This window comes from Grammomys surdaster, unplaced genomic scaffold, assembly GCF_004785775.1.
Source record: "Grammomys surdaster isolate TR1022 unplaced genomic scaffold, NIH_TR_1.0 125941, whole genome shotgun sequence".
Classification (NCBI taxonomy): Eukaryota; Metazoa; Chordata; class Mammalia; order Rodentia; family Muridae; genus Grammomys; species Grammomys surdaster.
This window is the reverse complement of record NW_021620763.1, coordinates 1-19,322: the sequence shown is the minus strand read 5'-3', so window position 1 is coordinate 19,322 and position 19,322 is coordinate 1. Positions and strand designations below refer to the sequence as shown.

General features: G+C 41.6%; 2 protein-coding genes across 3 annotated transcripts; one reads left to right on the top strand and one right to left on the bottom strand.

The window, feature by feature from the left end:
* Nucleotides 1–3,167: 3,167 nt before the first annotated feature.
* On the bottom strand, nucleotides 3,168–11,032 carry Dclre1b (DNA cross-link repair 1B). 2 transcript variants are annotated; one of them, XM_028753030.1, is made up of 4 exons: nucleotides 10,555–11,032; nucleotides 9,569–9,734; nucleotides 8,888–9,070; nucleotides 3,168–5,475 (listed from the first exon to the last, which is right to left on the bottom strand). In XM_028753030.1, exons 1-4 carry the CDS (start codon nucleotides 10,741–10,743, stop codon nucleotides 4,379–4,381), a joined length of 1,635 nt encoding a protein of 544 aa, XP_028608863.1. In that variant the 5' UTR covers nucleotides 10,744–11,032; the 3' UTR covers nucleotides 3,168–4,378. The 2 variants fall into 2 exon arrangements, with proteins under 2 accessions (XP_028608863.1, XP_028608864.1); XM_028753031.1 differs by lacking the exon at nucleotides 9,569–9,734 and having other exon boundaries at nucleotides 10,555–10,662.
* Nucleotides 11,033–11,242: 210 nt separating this feature from the next.
* Ap4b1 (adaptor related protein complex 4 subunit beta 1) lies at nucleotides 11,243–18,994 on the top strand (the record flags this gene model as incomplete). The annotated part of the gene is made up of 7 exons (XM_028752979.1): nucleotides 11,243–11,415; nucleotides 11,499–11,685; nucleotides 13,657–13,881; nucleotides 14,323–14,453; nucleotides 14,803–14,950; nucleotides 16,422–16,918; nucleotides 18,876–18,994. Coding segments are annotated over exons 2-7 (1,233 nt in total), but the record flags the coding sequence as incomplete, so codon positions are not given.
* Between the last annotated feature and the right edge of the window lie 328 nt (nucleotides 18,995–19,322).

Sequence of the window (19,322 nt, the reverse complement as noted above, 5' to 3'; positions counted from 1 at the left end):
AAGTTTCTGTGGGGCTCTTTGAGAAGCAAGCAATGGACAACTCCTCATTAGTGGTAGCAGCAAAACATGCATATGGATCTTCACACAGAACTACAAGAGCCAGGTGTGGTGGTGCACATCTTTAATCCCAGTGCTAATGGAGGTTAACTGAAGCAGGTGGATCTCTGAGGCCACCCTGGTGTCCCAGGACAGTCAAGGCCACATATGGAAACCCTGACTTGAAAAACCAAACCAACCAACCAACAAACCCACAAACCTCATCAAGAGTTTAAAAAGTGGGCCTGGAGAGTTGACTCAATGGTTAAGTACACTTGCATTTTTCACAAAGGACCCAGATTCAATTCCCAGCACCCACATGGAGGTTCACCACTTCCTCAGTATGATAGTTTGTATATGCTTGATCCAGGAAGTGGCACTATTAGGAGGTGTGGCCTTGTTGGGATAGGTGTGTCACTGTGGGCATGGGCTTAAGACCATCACCCTAGCTGCCTGGAAGTCAATCTTCTACTAGCAGCCTTCAGATGAAGATGTAGAACTTTCATCTTTGCCTAGATATTGCCATGCTCCCACCTTGATACTGAACCTCTGAACCTGTAAGCCAGTCCCAATTAAATGTTGTTCATATAAGAGTTGCCTTTGTCATGGTGCCTGTTCACAGCAGTAAAACCCTAAGACACTCAGGTACCAGGCACACATGTGATGGACATACGTGCAGGCAAAACACTCATACACAGAATAATAAATTTTAAAAAAGAATGCAGAAAGAACTATCTCCCTGGGAGTTGCCTTGGAGAACCTAAGTCAGAACCACTTTCCTAAAAACCAAAAGAGAGCAACAGGCCAACTGGCATGTCTATTTCCTACCATGAAGGGCAATCTAGGTCAGTAGTGAGAGATGGTCCTTCAAAGCCTACCAGGAAGATTTCTTTTTTCCCTGTAAAGAGACTTGAGCCTGTGGAAAAATCCAAGTTCTCCCACTAATAATGAAACAAGACACTAATGAATCTCTAGGGAATTGTTTTTGTGACGCCCCCCGCCACCCCCCTCCTCCCATCCACCACCACCACAGGCAACTTCCAATCTAATTGTAAGTTTGTCAGGTATCTGCGGGTGGGAAGGACAGGTCATTTAAGAACTAAGATTCTAAAATTAAGAAAATTTAATTGGTGCCTTACAGATAGATGGGACACAGTGTTGTTATATGTGAGAGTTCTGAGAAATCAAACCAACTGCCCATTTCTGTTATGTCAGACGTTTTTATTTTAGTAAAATGGTACGGCATTCTCTCATTATTAAAGCATAAAAATACTACCCCAAACTAAATTCCTCAAAGCCTTTCCTTCTGCTCCCATCTGCATTTACATAAATGTTTTTTCAAGGAACATGTATGACACAGCATGTACTAAAAATGGGTAAGAAAGACCGCTTGCCGCTACAAGATAACGGTACGGTGGCTCTGATGCTGGGACCTACTTTATCTCTTCCAGCCACCTGTGGGTCAACCAGAAGTGAGAAAGCTAAGGAATTTTTAGAGAAATATGAGCGCAAAACATTATTAAACTATTGTTACTAAACATCAGTGGACAATACAAGATGAATTGACTCACATTAATGTGTTAATGTGTTATTCTAGTGATTTCATCTGAATTTGCTATCATCTTCTGCAGAAACAACGGAAAACTTTCTGGATGGTATTTTGTCACAATCTACATCAAGAACAGAAAACAGTAATTCTTTAATTCTAATAATTTACCCCAAGGATACAAATTAAAATGCAAGATAGATGCATGAATATGTTCATAGTAGGGCTGGAAATGTAGCTCACTGGCAGGGTATCTGCCTGTCATGCTCAATGCCCCAGAGTTTGATTCCCAGCACTGCCAAAAGATCATTGTAATATGTATAATCAAGAACAGAATAGAGGGGCTGGAGATGGCTCAGCAGCTAAAAACATTTGTTGCTCTTGGAGAGGACCTCCATGTTCAGTTTCCAGTACACATATGATGGCTCATAACCATCCATAAAGCTAATTCCAGGGGAATCAACACTCTATGCTGACTTCTGTGGGCACCAGTCATGCATGTGCTGCACATAATGTACACAGAGGGGAAACACTTTTACTCATAAGTAAATCTAAAAAAGATTTTAAAAAATAAACAGTATGCAAATGTTGAATAATATGAGAATGATTTATTAACATGTAGTTACATCCTATTAAGAAAGCATTTTTTGATAATGGCACTTTGAGTTCCAACCAAGGAATTAAGTAAAATGCAGACTTTAAGATCATATACAGTATTATTCTTGTTTATAGGCAAGCATGGCAGCCAGTCGGAGGATTTTATAGACTCAGTTCTCCTTTTCCACTTTTATATGGGTTCTGGGAATTGAATCCAGTTCACCAGTTTGTGTGGCAAGTGCTTTTACCCAGTCATCTCACTGGCCTCTTTAAAACATTATTTAAACATTTTTTATTTATGTGTATTGTGTGAAACTGTACAATTTGTGTGCAGTTGTTCACAGTAACAACTGCATCAGAGCCCCTGGAACTTGAGTTATGACCAGATACAAGTGCTGGGAACCAAACCCAGGTCTTCAAGAGCACATTAAGAGCTCTCAAGCATAGGGCCATCTGTTCAGCACCCTTTATGTGTATATATACATGTGAATTATCCTAATTTTGAAAATATACAGATTTAACACATTTATATCCTCAGAAAGACTAGAAAAATGCCCATCAACTAGTCTACATGGAAGATTTTTTACTTTGTATTTTCATAGAGAATTGTTTTGAAGACTAAAGCCTTTTTTTTTTTTTTTTTTTTGCACTCAGGATGGAACCCAGGATTTCAGCTTGCTAAGCACACATCCTAGCAGAGCTATACCTTTAGCTACAAAACCCCATATTTGAAATACTGTCATGTGCCAGGCAATGAGCTAGGGAATTTTATCAATAATTCGCATAGCAATCATGGGAGGTAGGCATCTCAGCCCCCACATTACAGCTGAGTAAGGCTCCTCTATTTAAACAATTTGTCATGTGCCCTGGATTCCAGCCAATGTCCAGGTTTCCTGTTGAACCACATGCCTCACCTGCTGCAGTTCCTATGAAGTCCTCAGAGGTTTATAGGAAGGTCACTGACAAAAACAGAACTGAGTACAGTGTATCCAAGAGCAAACTTTTATTTCGTTCACTAAACATCACTTCTCCCTCCCAAAGTAGCAAAGCTCCTCCCTCCTTCTCAAGGCTTTCTTTATTGCTAAGGCTCGGGGTCCCAGGCAGAGGCTGCTCCTCGCTTGCCCCCTCCCAGAGCGCATTTCCTCATGGCTGTGCTATCAGCTGTCTTGCTTATTGGCTTGGCACTTCATCAGGTTATGAGCAGGGCAGGGTAGAACTGCACACTCTGACCCGTTCCAGCCAGCTGGCTCCTTGGTCTCTCCCCTGGATACTAAAACAAACAAGCTCTGTGCTCTGGCTCCTTAATTCAAACTTGTGGGGGTGGGGGGAAAATCCCAGCTATGTGAACAATCAGAGAATATCTGGCAGCACATTTGATCTTCTGTAGCTTTAACAAAGTAGTGTCTCCAAGCATCCAGTAGTTCTCTCATATTCTAAACCTTTATGTTCAGCTTATTCCATGCACTACCTTGGTGTGTGGTGCCTAACCTCCAAATGGCTACGTTCCAGATGGATGTCCCATGACAGTTACTAAACCCCTTCATGAAAGAGGAAGGTATTATTTTCCTAACACTGTTTCAATGCTTCTTCATAGTTTCCTGTTCTCTCCAAGAGGCAGAGACAGGAAGTTACTTGGTTAGGGTCATGTCACAGCAAGTCGGTGACAGTCAGGGTTAGAACATGCTGCTCCAAACTCCCATTTTATCCTCCAACACCATGAATTACAATCTGAAAACAAATAACCTACAGACGTTTATCTGGGAAGAGAATGATGGGGACTTGAGGATGGGGGACACAGACAAATGAAATAATAATGGGACAAGCCTGGTTCTTTTTGAGTCTGACTCTATTTTTTTTGACTCAAACAAAACAAAACACAAAACAAACGAACTTCATGTTGATAAAGGCTTGAGAAAAACTGGGCTAAACCAAGTGGAACAAATTAAATTGCTAAGGAACTTCAAGAACTTTTAATGTGCTTATGAACACTGAATAGTTTATAAAATTATTATATAATAACTGTTTCTTACATATAATAAAATTAAAATAATATATAAAACTAAGGGTTTCATAGGCACCAGGACTTCATAAAGAGCTTCAGAAGAGCTACTTAGGGTGAGCCACTGGATTCTGTAAAGTTAGACACCAAGCCAATTCTTCCCACTAGTGATCACCCACTGTGTTTAAAACTGCAGATTGTTACACTGTACTCTCTGCATCATCCACTGTGTTCAGAACTGCAGGATGGTTACACTGTACTCTCTGGTGTTTTTCCACTTGCTTGTCGAAGTTCCTGGAAGAGAACCCTGCTTGGAGGAAATCCACTGGAGTAAGAAGGTATTTTAGTGCCAGGCCCCTGGACTCAGGAGTTAGATGAGTAGCTCTGCTAACAGGAGATGGGGGAGAATCACTGCCTATGGGGTTGCTTTGGTTACCTCTTGGTGAGCCACTGCCTCCCCTTGACAGCAATGGGGCCCCCAAGCCAATTTCCTCCCTGGTTTCTGGAAAGAGAAACTCATCTACAGGCTGTAATTGTACTGAAAATTCCAATGGAGCAGTCAACACAGTCGCCATCTTGTTGGAGTCACAAAAGAGGACTGGCTCATCACATTCTTTCCTGCAGACGTCTGGAAACAACTGCTTCCTGGCCTGCAAAGGATGTGGGCAAAACCTCTCAAGGTCCCCAGCCCAGGGAGAGTGGTTTTCTTTTTTTTGTTTCTTTGAGTCTCTGTCAACTTTGACCTGATTAGCTCTCTCCTCAGGGGATTCAAATACAACACCCTGGGTTCTTGGCCTCTTTAGCCTCCTTTCTAACTGCCAAAGCACATTTGTTTTCCTAGAGGAGGAACTCATGTACTGCTGCACAGAGTATGGAATCAGAGGCACAGAGAGCCTAGGACTCAAACTGTCCTGAAAGAACTCTCCACAAGGCTTTTGATGGACTATAGGCACCACCTGACAAGGCCTCAGGGCTGCAACAAAAGCACGAAGCTCAGAGTAGGATGAATGGTCAGTGTAAGGGATGGTGTAGATGCTGGGGTGAGGGCTGCGTATTTTCCGGCTTGTGGGGAAAATAGCAATGGTAGGATGAATCTGGTTCCACCGAAGCATGGCAGAATGGCAGATCTCCATATGGTCCACAGCATGGATGCGCCCCGCTTTTTCCTCAACTGTGAACACGTCTGCCAGGCCCAGCAACTGTACCAACTCCAGGCGTTGAGGACTCAATACCACCCAGGTCCGAAACTCAAGGGCTAGTTGCTCCAGCAGTGATTCTTTTCCTAGACTATAGAGTCCTAAATTATATCCAAGGGGTTGGGAGAAGTAAGAGAAAGAAGAGAATAAAGCTATTAAAGACTCTTGATCAACAAAATGTTTAGCAAAAATACATAAAATTTATGTGGCAATCCAAGAAGTTTCTCAAGGAAATGCATTTAAGATATACAGCAGATGCTTGCATGGTGCACACAAAATCCACTTTTTTTTTTTTTTCAGTTCAACAAGAGAAGGCATCTACCAAGCATCAGGTACTGTGGAAACAGACTAAGAAGGTTTCAGCTCTTCAGGGTACCATCCAACTGCAGACTCAGAAACAATGTAGTGATGGGTAATTTTACACACAGGCACACAGTGTCATGAAAGGCACAGAAGAACAACAGCTGTCAGATGATGAAATTAGGAAAAGCTTCTGTAAAATGACAGATGACAACTGAGTCAGGTCCACTTTTGGGGATGGGTGGAGAAAAGTTCCAAATATTTCTCTGGGGAAAAGAACAACACACTTCCATCTAATTAAAGAAACTCACTATACAATCTAGAGGCTATTTATCTATATCTTATCTATTAAGTCATGAAGTCATAGATCAGCTCAGGCTCCTTTCCATCAGTTGTTCCCACAAAGCATGCTTCTCTGGGCAGCACAGGTAGCCAGTTCATTGACCCATCTCCCTTCCTCTTTGGCTTTTATTTTTCTGATCATTTTCCTTCACCGGTTCTGTATGTTGTCTCACTTCATACAGTGCTTTATATGCTCCATGTGTATCAGTTCTCTTAGCAAAAATGCCATTAGCGTGCTGTGTAGCACTGTAGACGCTTTAGTTCTGCCACTGTAACACTTCTCCCTGCCTGGACATTCACAAAGACATGCCAAAGGAAAAACTCCATGTTTTCCAGAAGGCTCAGAGATTATGCATCAGGTATGTTCCCTCTTTCCCTTTCTGCTTGTCATTTCTGCAAATTAATGGAAGATGATTTCAGCTGAAAGAAGCTGAGCTCTATCTCACAGGATGGATCAGGGTTAATCAGCAAAGACAGGGTATAGTAGAAAGCATTTTAAGAGGAACCACCTGAGTGTTTCTACAGTAAAGATGGTTAGTGAGATATATCACTAGGAAGGCTAACCAAGGTCTTTCGTTAGTGGACCTTCCAAGTACTGAAAATTCAGTAGACAAAGTAGAGGTTGATGAACAGTGTGAGGTAGGAAAGTAACAAATTTTAATCATCAGAATACTATGACTTTATAGTAGGACTGTCAAACGCCTGGATGAGAAGTTGGAAGTAGAAGTTCCATCAAAATGTACATAGAAAGAAATGCAGGCTGGGCGGTGGTGGCACACGCCTTTAATCCCAGCACTTGGGAGGCAGAGGCAGGCGGATTTCTGAGTTCGAGGCCAGCCTAGTCTACAGAGTGAGTTCCAGGACAGCCAGGACTACACAGAGAAACCCTGTCTCGAAAAACCAAAAAAAAAAAAAAAAAAGAAAAAGAAATGCAGACCTGAACTTTAGCAATGGCTATGGTGACAGATATGGAAGTTGCTACTTAATAGTTGTTCTCAGACTTCACTGTTTCACAACTAAATTGTAGCTCCTTACAAAAATGTTTGTTTTATATCCACTCCTTTTTTTTTTAAGGTTTTTATTTATTATATGTAAGTACACTGGACACCCCATGAGAGGGCATCAGATCTCATTACGGATGGTTGTGAGCCACCATGTGGTTGCTGGGATTTGAACTCAGGACCTCTGAAAGAGCAGTCAGTGCTCTTAACCGCTGAGCCATCTCTCCAGCCCCCCACTCCTTTTAATTATGATTGAAATTTCACTTTTGAGGCAAAATGTGGTTGGTTTTCTGCTTTCTATACATCTTTTTCCTTCTCTGGGTCCTTCCTTAAAAGACAAGAAGCCCTCAAAATCAGACACCATATTTTATTCAGATTTATATCCCCATTGCCTACTAGATACGCAGTACATTACAGGGCTTATTATATAGTTGCAAAATTAATCGAGCCCTGCCACAGGCAGTCTCCTAACCAGCTGTGCTGCTCTTGAGAAAATTCTGTATGTTAAACTTCAAGAATAGTCAGCAATAGTATTTCTTCATGAATAGTTGAGTAATCCTGAGGGTAGGGAATATTTCTCAATCAGTTTGGTAGTTATCCTGGAAGGTATATAGCTTTTTCATTATTTTTATTTAAGGCCAAATTTGACACTCCGTTCAGAGTTGGGACATATGCTTTAAGATATTCATTTTCCTCTTTTAAGGACCCCCTACTTTTAGGAACAGGCAAAGAAATTATTTAGAACAAAAATCTGTTATTTTTTTTTTTATATAAGAAAAGCCGATTTTCATAAACTATCTCTTTAAAAGCAACTTCAAAAGAATCCCCAAAATATTGTATACTACTGTGGAGTCACCAGAACAAGAAAACAGCTGGTTTTATAATGCACCTATTTAAAGCATAGCAATCACAAGTTCATTTAACAAATATTTATCGGCTCCCTCTTTTCCAGGCATTATGTGGGCGCTTGAGCTAGAGTCTCGTTATGGCAGAACCTACATTCTACAGAAAAACAGTAAAAGTTAAAAGGAATAAACATGGAAACTGTGAAATCAATATTAGGAGACAATTTAGTGGCATACTGTTCCTCTTGCATTAAAACCACTCAACAGCCAGGCGGTGGTGGTGCATGCTTTTAGTCTCAGCACTTGGGAGGCAAAGGCAGGCGGATTTCTGAGTTTGAGGCCAGCCTGGTCTACAGAGTGACCAAAAAACCAAAAAAAAAAAAAAAAAAGAGTTTCTTTTTATTGTTTGTTTTGTTTTGAAGACAGGGTTTCCGTGTAGCCTTGGCTGTCCTGGAACTCACTCTGTAGATCAGGCTGGCCTCAAACTCAGAGATCTGCCTGCCTCTGCCTCCCTAGTGCTGGGATTAAAGGGATATAGCACAACTGCCCGATCCTTAAGGTTTCTTTAGGAGTTCACATTTATGTGTGTGTGTACATTAGGAGGGACATAAGAAATGGCATGTTTTAAAATGTACAGAATACACTAGGAGGTGACGGATTTATAATTAATGACAAAGCTGGGGGCAAGGGTTGAGAATTTAAGAGGATGGTGGACAAGTTCATAGTTTTGTTTTTTTTCTTTTTCTTTTTTTTCTTTTTTTTTTTTTTTTTTTTTGGAGACAGGGTCTTTCTACAGAGCTGTGGCTGTTTTGGAACTCACTATGTAGACCAGGCTGCTTCTGCCTCCTGAATTCTGGGATAGAAGGTGTGGGCCACCAAGCCAGCTGGGAGGTTCAATTTTAAATAAGGTAATCATAGTACGTTTTACAAGAAAGGTGAGACCTGCACAAAGACTTGAAAACAATGAGAACCTTCAAAGAACTTAGATTCACTAAGCATGAATGGAAGAAAAGGGGATGGCTCACCAATCTTTATGTTGTGCTGTGGGAACTGTCGAATTAGCTGGACAATCTGCTGAGTAGCTTCTTGTCGGGAAGGAAGAACCAGGGCTGGATTGCAATTAGTGTTGTCTAGATATAAAGTATGAATCTGTTTCCCCAGGATCAGAGCAGGCTCCTTCAGCATGGATGGTGTATATCGAAAATCGCCTGGAAGAATGATATATGGGGTGTGAGAAGTGGGAAAAAAAACCCAAAGGCTAGAAGACAAATCTCTCCTACCTTCAGTAGCAGATAGGGGTTGGTTACTAGTTTATGCAAAAATTGTGTCCTGGCACTGAACTGTACAGTTTAGCTTCTTTGTGAAAATGTCTCCATCCTACTTTTGGAAATTCTTTGTTTGATGTTTTTCTGATGAGACAGGATTTCTCTACATAGGATGGGTGTCCTAGAACTCACTAAGTAGATCAGGCTGGCCTTGAACTTGTAGAGATCAGCCTGCCTCTGCCTTCCAAGTGCTGGGATTAAAGGCATGCACCACCATGCCTCTCTTGCTCTTATACTTTTACTTAACAAAATTAAAAGTAAAGGATGGATGATCAATGAGTAGGAAATCAGTTGGAAAGGGGAACTGTGCCTGTATGGGATAAAGCTATCTTTCTGGGTAAAGGCAGCTACAAAGTGTGAAGGATACCCTGGGGGGCTCACCTGTGTAGAGAATTGTTCCAAAGTATCCTTCAAAGAGAAACATGACAGAACCAGGACAGTGATTGGCATCTATGAGGGTTACAGTCATGGTTTCTTGCCCAATTTCATCTAGAGGTAATACATGGCTCTCACCAATCTCCAGGGCTCGGATCCACTGCTTAGATACCTGAAGAAAACAGTTGGTCACCCTAGTAACCATAGACTCCTCTCCTGGATCAGGGACTAACATTCATCAAGGAAAGTTGACCACGTTCTGAACCACTCTCATGTAAGTTGTTATAAGAATTCCCAAGGAATCCCTCCTTCCTCTTCTGTCTCCCACCTTTTGTACAGAAACTGAAAACAGTCTAAATAAAGATTCTCAAACTTTCTCCTATAATAATCCCAGTTATAGGTGGAAAACAACTGTCAGAAAAAATTCCAGTCTTATATCAGCCACTTCGGACTCGGATGAGATGTTAGACAATATGTTTTTTTATTTAGCACATTTGATGTATTGGGGGTGGGTGATGAGTGTTAGGGATCTAACTTAGGGTTCTTGCACACATTAAACAAGTGCTCTATCACTTAACAATCTGGTAGATTCTTTTTTGGTTTTTGAGACAGGGTTTCTCTGTGTAGCCCTGGCTGTCCTGGAACTCACTCTGTAGACCAGGCTGGCCTCGAACTCAGAAATCCGCCTGCCTCTGCCTCCCAAGTGCTGGGATTAAAGGCGTGCAACACCACTGCCCGGCAATCTGGTAGATTCCTAAAAGCAAATTAGGAAAACACTGGTCTAGCGTTTATGAAAAGATAGGAATAATTTCTTAGTCTAAACTTAAAGATAAAGATCTCCAGCCAGTTAGCTAGAGGTCAGTCTTATTCTAGGATCAATTCCCACATTTGTAAAAATTCAGTCCTTGTGTCTCCCACTCGGTGATCCCCAAACTGTGACAGATCAGAAGTCCGCACCCAGATTCCTGGACTAGGTCTCAGAGACCAAATACCTGCAGGCGACGATGCAAGAGGTGGGCAGTGATGGGAGAGCAGTAGAGGGGCCGTGCCCAAGTGCTAGACAGGCCCACCGTGTGGTCACAGTGCATGTGGGATAAGAAGAAGAGCCGCGCTGTACCAGCACGGCGCAGGCTCCAAAAGTCCACAGCAATGGGCGTTTGGGGGATTACGACCCCGTTCATGGTGGCAGAGTTGAGGAGTCACCCAGTGGTATCTTCGCGGCAACCGCTCTCCTGAGTGAGGCTTCCACCACAGCGTCCCGAAGACATGTGGACTCAAGAACAAGTCCAGAAGCCCTAAAGGAAAACCATCCCAGAAATGGAAGTAGACAGAGTGAGGAAAAAGAAGGTGGCCGCGCTAGGGACGGCCAGGGTGAAAGCGCCAAACGCGGAAGAAGCCCGGAGAACATCACTCACACCCCCGCGCGGGAGCTCAGGCCCACTTCGCACTTTGTCAAAGCGCGCGCGGCGGCCGGGAGACAGACCCTAGTAGCTGATTTCCGATGGCCGGCCGCGGCTGCCTCACGGCGACCTGCGCGCCTGCGCCGAGGGGGAGAATGGGTAGGGGAAGGGCGTCCTAAGGTCGGTCCCGCCTGCGCTCGGCGCTCGGCGCGATCCGGGAAGCAGCTCGGTGTGTTTCAGAGCGACGGGGCGGGATTTCCGCAGGAAGCTGGCTGGGGTGTTGTGTGATGGCTTCGGCCACTAGAGCTGGATCCCAGGGAGGAGGCTGTGCTAGGTGTTTGGCCTTTCGCTGGTCGAGTATAGCATACGTAACTGGGCCCAGAGAAAGTTGAGGAGATCTGCTGGGCAGAGCGAACGGCCTGCGGGTCTCGGGGCCGAGGGCCGAGGGGTGAAGTACGTGTTCCGCCCTGGGGGTCGGCACGGCAAAGTGACATCTCGCCTTTAGTGTTTTCACTGACTACATTTCCTTTATTTAGGCTCCCACATCGAAATTAGGAGCCCACGAGTTCCCTACGGGTCTGTGAAAACTGTCCCGTGACTGTTGGCGAAGATGCCATACCTTGGCTCTGAGGACGTGGTGAAGGAACTGAAGAAGGCTCTGTGTAACCCTCATATTCAGGCTGATAGGCTGCGCTACCGGAATGTCATCCAGCGAGTTATTAGGTATCACCACCAACCTACCACAGAATTCTAACTCCCACCCCCCTTTTCCCCCTTCCCTGGTCCACTTTTAATCCTCTTCGGGGCTCTCTACCTGCAATCACTCTGAAAAAGTTAATGACGCTTCATACAGGGCAGTTTTATCTTTTGGCCTTGAGGCTGCATTTCTAGATTGTCATCTCAGTCTCCCGTGTGGAACATCTTACCCAGTTGAGAGGTTTCCTTCATGCCACAGGCTTTAGCACTTGCTGCTGACTACCGGTTCAATGACTTACGTAGTACAGTTTTCTTTTTTTTCTAGATTCAGAACTGTATCTATCTCTGCTTGCTTGGCATTTCTGGATAGTTCATCAAAGATATGATCAAAATAATACCATCATTTTTCTCCTTTTAAACCTACTATTCTGCCTGTATTTGTGTTTTGAATGTCACCAGGCACCCTACCAAGCATGCTAGTCAACCTTGAAGACATTGTCTACTGTCAGGTGGTATGAAAAATCAAAATATCTATTCCTTGTTATCAAAGCTGTAGTGTTGGCTCAAGCTGTCATTACCAAAGCCTGTAGTTTATTAACAAGTAGCCTCATTTTCTCACTTCAGTTAGGATTTTTTCCTATAATATATATTTGAACACGTAACTAATCTATAGTTGTAGCTCAAAAATGTAGGTAGAACACAAAAGTCCGTTGGGGTGCTTTTTTAAAAAAGTGTGATCCAGGGATCAATTCTGTTTTTTGATTTTTTGTTTTGTTTTGTTTTTTGAGACAGGGTTTCTCTGTGTAGCCCTGGCTGTCCTGGAACTCACTCTGTAGACCAGGCTGGCCTCGAACTCAGAAATCCACCTGCGTCTACCTCCCTCGTGCTGGGATTAAAGTCGTGTCCACCACTGCCTGGCCAGGGATCAATTCTGATTTCCTTAAGATGGGATTGGATCCAGGAACTGTATTTTAAACAAACATCTCAGCTGATTGTAGTAGTTTGGTTCAACAACATTGGAAACAATAATCAATGGAATAAAATCTAAACTTTTTATCATGTCACCCAAGGAACAAAAAGAATATTCAGTTCTTGCTCGTGCCTCATATCATTAACTGGGTCACATTTGCCTAGTGAACTGATCATATAGCTAAAGTATTCTGTGAAGAAGCATTTTCTGACTTCCACAGTGGCATGTGGATGTGGATCTTCTTGGTCTGTGTTTTGTGCGTTATTTCAAGTACTTACACTGGATTTTTTTTTTTTTTTTTTTGGTCAGTAATGTTCTTAGCTGTCTTCTTAGTTGATCTTGAGCTCCTAAATGTCTGAATCTGTACCTACTCTGTTTTTATGTTTCTATTTTGTTTTGAGACAGTCCTAGCTATCCTGGCAACAAACTATATAGACCAGGATGGCTTTGAACTAAGAGATCTACCTGCCTATGTCTTCTAAGTGCTGGGATTAAAGGTGAGGGTCACCATGCCCAGCTTTTTTTTAATGTTTATGAGAATTTTGCCTGCATATATAAATGTACCACAAGTATGCCTCGTACCTGGTGTCTGTGTATGTCAGAAGAAGGCATCAGGTCTCCTGGAGCTATAGTTACCAATGGTTGTGAACTACTATGTGGGTGTTGGGAATTGAACCCAGCTCTTTTGCAAGAGCAACAAAATGCTTCTTAACCATTGAGCTCTCTCTCTAGCGTCATCTTGTAGATGATGTCCCCATATCATATCTCTGGAATGTTAAAGTTGAGTGTACCATTGCCATATCATCTCATTGGAATGTACAAAGGATTCAACAGTGTCGAAATATAGAGCAACAGTTGCAGGCCTATAGTAGGGTGTTTTGTGTAACGTAACAGACAAAGTATACCCAATTGTATTTCTCTAAAAGCTCATAATTTAGTTAGATAGCCAGAACATATATAAATAAAACACTTCTTACAGACCAGGAATTGTGTGTTTTATTTCTTTCTGCTTTGTATATTTATTACAGGCACATGACTCAGGGCTTGGACATGTCTGATGTTTTCATGGAAATGGTGAAGGCCAGTGCCACTGTAGATATTGTTCAGAAAAAGTTGGTTTATCTCTATATGGGCACATATGCACCTTTAAAACCAGATCTAGCACTCTTGGCCATCAATACACTCTGCAAAGACTGCTCAGACCCCAACCCAATGGTGCGAGGACTGGCACTACGGAGCATGTGTAGCCTCAGGTGAGGGCTTCGCTACCCTGGTCCTCAGTGGCTGATGAATATAAAAGGCTGTAGAGTAGATTTGTAGTGGGAACAGCTTAAGTTCCTGAATACTAAAGAAAGTACTTTGAACTCAGATTTTCAGCTATTACTTTGACTTTCCAAATTCTATCTCATGTTTTTCTTAAAAGTGATTTTCTTTTATCTTGGTTAAAGATGTTTAATGAGTCATTACTGTAACAATTTGTGCTGGGCGTGATGCATTATTCCAAATGAAAAGTCAAATTATGCCTTATTAAATTTGATAGAGGCTTTTTCCAATTTCTTGTAATCTAGTAGATATACATTCAATCATGAACTATTAAATCGTGTTTAAACTAAACCTCTGATGATTGAAGAAGAACTTAATTTTGTCAAACCTAATATTTCAAGATCTGGCTGACTCCAGGATGTGTTTCTTAGGATGCCTGGTGTGCAGGAGTATATCCAACAGCCTGTTGTTAATGGCCTGCGGGATAAAGCTTCATATGTCAGAAGAGTGGCAGTCCTTGGCTGTGCCAAGATGCATAATCTTCACGGAGACTCTGAAGTGGGTAAGATCATCCACCATCCTCAATATTTATTTGTGACTCTATTATGTATATAATTTTGGAAAAAAACTACATTGCTTGGTAGAAAATAATAATAATGTGTCTGGACTACTTTGCATGTCTCTAAATAGGATGCATGCATGCTTGTTTTATTTTGGGCTCCTATTTTTCAGTCTTTGAAAGAAGTTTATTTCTTGATTTATACATTCCCTCTCATATCCAAAATGCTGTTAGTTGGTATTGCCTTTGTTGTTTTAGCAGAGATGTAGCTTTGTCTGACCAGAGCTGTTACTCTGGTCTATCACTATGACTCAAGGTTTTCTTTATCTGTAATCTTTGATCTTTGTTTTAGATGGTGCTCTAGTCAATGAGTTATACAGTCTTCTGCGTGACCAGGATCCAATTGTGGTTGTGAACTGTCTGAGGTCTCTAGAGGAAATTTTAAAACAGGAAGGAGGTGTTGTCATTAATAAGCCCATTGCCCACCATCTCTTAAATAGGTTTGGATGCTCTTTTTTTTTTTTTAATGAAATATGAATCATGGTAGGATCCTGTTGATGTATTAAACCAAGCCTTCCTTTATTATTGTGTATGATGGAGTGGTGGTGATGTGGATTTGGGTATACGTGTGTCCCAGCTTAAGTATGAAGGTCAGTAGACGACTTAGAGGAGTTGGTTCTCTCCTTCCACTTTTAAGTGGATTCTAGAAATAGAACTCAAATTGTTAAGCTTACATAGCAAGCAGTTTTACTCACTGAACCATCAGAAGTAACTTCAAATTTACCACAATAATCAATTGCCTTGTATTTCACTGAGAGAATTTTTTTCGTCTGCTTTACTTTTTCTTGATATGTAAACATAGTAGAAACGTGCTGTGGAGATACATTTGTTCTACAGTACCTATTATGCCCCCCAAGCTAAGCCAGTTATTTATCTTAAAATTTAGAAAATCTGGGGTCTTGGGGAGGTAACTCAGAGATTAAGAGTATTTGCTGCTCTTCAGAGGAGGAACTGATTTCAGTTCTCACCATCCACGTGATGACTCACAACTGCCTGTGACTCCAGCTTCAGGAGATCTAATACTTCTCTTCTGGCCTCCTAGGTTACTGAGTATGCACATAGTACACTTAAATGTAGGTAAAATAAACACATAAAATAAAAATAAGTAAATCTTGGAGAAAATATATTAAGCCTGCAAATAAAGGTATGATATAGTTTAGCAATAAATACTTGATAGCATGAATGACACCTGGGTTCATTCTCCAGTACTAGAAAATAATTAATGTAAAGACTTTATATCTGATTTATATTGATCACAGCTTTAGTTTTAAATAGGTACCTACTTGTACCATCACCTTGTCTTGGATTTCTTTTTAATATTAATTTTTTATTTTGAATTTGTGTGTGTGTGTGTGTGTGTGTGTGTTTGTAGATTTGTGTACATAGCAGGTGCTCCCAAAGGCCAGAGGGGTTGAATTCTCCTGGAGTGGAAGGTATAGGTGGTTGCCAGCCACCTGATATGGTTGGTTGCTAGTGATGAAACTCAGATCCTGTGGAAGAGTAGTATATGCTTTTTTGCTTCATAGAATTATTTTGTGTGCATGAGTGTACAATGTGTGCATGCATGTGTTCATCCGTGTAACATGGGCCATGTCATATGTGTGGAAGTTTTTTGCTAATCATTTCTTCCACCCTGTGAGCTCTGGAGATTGAACTCAGGTCAACAGGCTTGATTGCAAATGCTCTTCTCACCAAGTCATCTCTACAGTCTTTGTTGTGGAATGTAAAGCCCTTTTAAAAAAAAAAAAAAAATTTAGATCATACATTTTTTAAATGTAAAAAGAATTTGATCTTGGCATAATCTATTTTTAAGAATTGCCTCCTTCTTTTGTTATGATTTGTTTCATGGCAGTTGTATGTAGAATGTTCCATTTGGTATTAAAATAGTGCTTTTGTCTTGATTTTGGACAGAATGTCAAAACTGGACCAATGGGGCCAGGCTGAGGTCCTGAACTTTCTGCTTCGTTACCAACCCCGCAGTGAGGAGGAACTGTTTGATATTCTCAATCTGTTGGACAGCTATCTCAAGAGCAGTAGCACTGGTGTGGTGATGGGAGCCACCAAACTCTTTCTCGTTTTGGCAAAAAAGTTCCCCCATGTACAAACTGATGTGCTTGTACGAGTCAAGGGACCCTTGCTGGCTGCCTGTTCTTCAGAGAGCCGTGAACTGTGTTTTGCCGCTCTCTGCCATGTCCGCCAGGTGTTGCGTAGTTTGCCAGGTCACTTTAGCAGTCACTACAAAAAGTTTTTTTGCTCTTATTCGGAACCCCACTATATCAAGCTACAGAAGGTGGAGGTGCTGTGTGAGCTGGTGAATGATGAGAACGTGCAGCAAGTGCTGGAAGAGCTTCGTGGATACTGCACTGATGTGTCTGCTGACTTCGCACAGACTGCCATCTTTGCCATAGGTACGTACCTGATACTTTTGTTCCTTAGGATGTCAGGTCAGCCAGCCACAGAGCTGTAGCCAGGGAATCCATAGAAGACAGTAGTAAATGAATCTTGCTTCAAAGATGAAGTATCATGCTTTGTGCTGATTCATGTCTTGAGTCAGTGATTACATTCATAGGAAAATAGTGGTTTTATTTTAATCAAGGTAGACAATATAGATAATTTGAACAGCAAACAACAATACTTAAAATTTATGCTGTTTATGTTACCTTCTCTCCAAAGTGTTTTCATATGTATCATTGTAGGGCCTGTAAGGCAGTAATAATGGGTATTTTAAAGATGAAGAAACATACCTACAGAAAGATTATTAAGTGGCCAAAAGATCATATAGTTTCTAAACTGAGTGGGACTCAGCTGTCTTGACTAAAAGTTCTTTGCTTCTACTACAGACTTTGTATAGTGCTAAGTGTAGACCAACATTTTAGAGACTTTCTGACTGTTCAGTTTGGAACTTAAAAGGCTAGAAATATTCAAAATGTGAAAACAGCTGGCACACTGAGATTGAGAGGGCTAAAACTAACTGACAAGGATGAGGAACTTCATAAATTTCTAGGGATAAAGAAGACAGGAAAAGTTCTTAAACTTAGAAGATTGTGATCAGGTATCTGCAGCAGGAGATTCCTTTTCTGGTGTGTTGCCTCTAGAAGGGTGTCTCAGTGCATCCAGAAGGATGCTTTAGTCAAACCTGCCCTGTGCCTGTGATTCCAGCACCCAAGAGACTGAAGCAGGAAGATTCCAAGTTCAAGGCCACCCTAGGTGATGCAACAGGACCCTTTCTCAAACAAACAGACCAAAAACCTGCATCCCATACATTTCTCAAAACTCAGAAATACTTTCAGTCTTCTGCTATGGGAATTGTTTTCCCTCCAGGAAGTTTCTTTTGGTTAGTTGAAAAAAAAACTTGGAATTATTTTAAACATTATTCCCTGTGCAGCAGATTTAGATTCTTTCTTAATTGTAACTTGTGATTTTTTTTTTCTTAAAGATATCTATGGTCTATGTATTAGTTATTTTTCTTGTTCCTGTGACCACAATACCTGATTAGAAGCTACTTAAGGAGAGAAGAGTTTATGTTGGCTTACAGTGGGAGTGGATACAGTCTGTCGTGGCAGGAGTGTGAAGCAGCTGTCACATTGCATCTTCAGTCAGGAGCCAGGGAAGGATGAATGCTGGTGCCAAGCTCACTTTTTCCTTTTTTTTCATTCTGGGATCCCAAAACCACATGATGATGCCTTCCACATTCAGGATGGGTCCCCTCTTTTCAGATAAAGCTTCGTGGAAACACACAGACATATCTAGAATTGTGTTTCCATGATGGTAGTAAATTCAGTCAACAGTGAAGATTAACCATCATAGACATCTTTGTCTTTTTAATTTGCTATTCTTCCCCAATCCCCACAGCCCCAAAATAGGGTTTCTCTGTGTAGCTCTGGCTGTCCTGGAACTACCTCTGTAGACCAGGCTGGCCTCGAACTCACAGATATCTGCCTGCCTTTGCATCACAACTGCTAAGATTTAAAGCGTGCATCACCACCACTCAGCTGTTACTCATTTATTTTATTAATTTTTAAAATATTTATTTATTTTATGTGTATGAGTACACTGTCGTTGACACACCAAAAGAGAGCATCAGATCCCATTACAGGTGGTTGTGAGCCACCATGTGGTTGCTGGGAATTGAACTCAGGACCTCTGGAAGAACAGCCAGTGCTCTTAACCTCTGAGCCATTTCTCCAGCCCATTGTTCATTTTTAAAACATAGTTTTGCTATTTTAGTCCAGACTAGCCTCTAACTTGTGATCCTCCTGCTGCAGTCTCTCAGTGCTGGGAGTACAGGTATGCTACTTTGTATTTGACAAATGGAGAATGATTTTAGAATGACATGCTAGAATTTCACCTTTCCTTCCTCTGTAGGTAGCATTGCCAAGACTTACACAGATCAGTGTGTGCAGATTCTAACAGAGTTGCTGGGGCTTCGACAGGAACATATCACTACAGGTACTGCTGCCTGCCTAGGGTTCTTTCTTTCTTTCCTTCCTTACTTCTTTTCATCCTTCCTTCCTTCCTTCTTCCCTTCTTTCCTCCTTCCTTCCTTCCTTTCTTTTTCTTTTCTTTTTTTTCTATTTTTTAAAAATGTTATTTATTTATTATTTTTATATGAATACACTGTAGATGTCTTCAGACACACCAGAAGAGGGCAGTGGATCCCATTACAGATGTTTGTGAGCCACCATGTGGTTGCCGGGAATTGAACTCAGGACCTCTGGAAGGGCAGCCAGTGCTTTTAACTGCTGAGCCGTCTCTCCAGCCCTTTTTCTGTTTTTTTGTGGTACCTAGCTAACAGTAGTTGTTTAAAGAAAT

Coding starts and splice junctions, on each gene's coding strand:
- Dclre1b (XM_028753030.1), bottom strand. CDS start 10,743: ATGAACGGGGTCGTAATCCCCCAAACGCCCATTGCTGTGGACTTTTGG. Junction 9,071..9,568: donor TGGAACAATTCTCTACACAG/GTGAGCCCCCCA, acceptor TCATTCTTCCAG/GCGATTTTCGATATACACCA. Junction 5,476..8,887: donor ACAGCACAACATAAAGATTG/GTGAGCCATCCC, acceptor GATATAATTTAG/GACTCTATAGTCTAGGAAAA.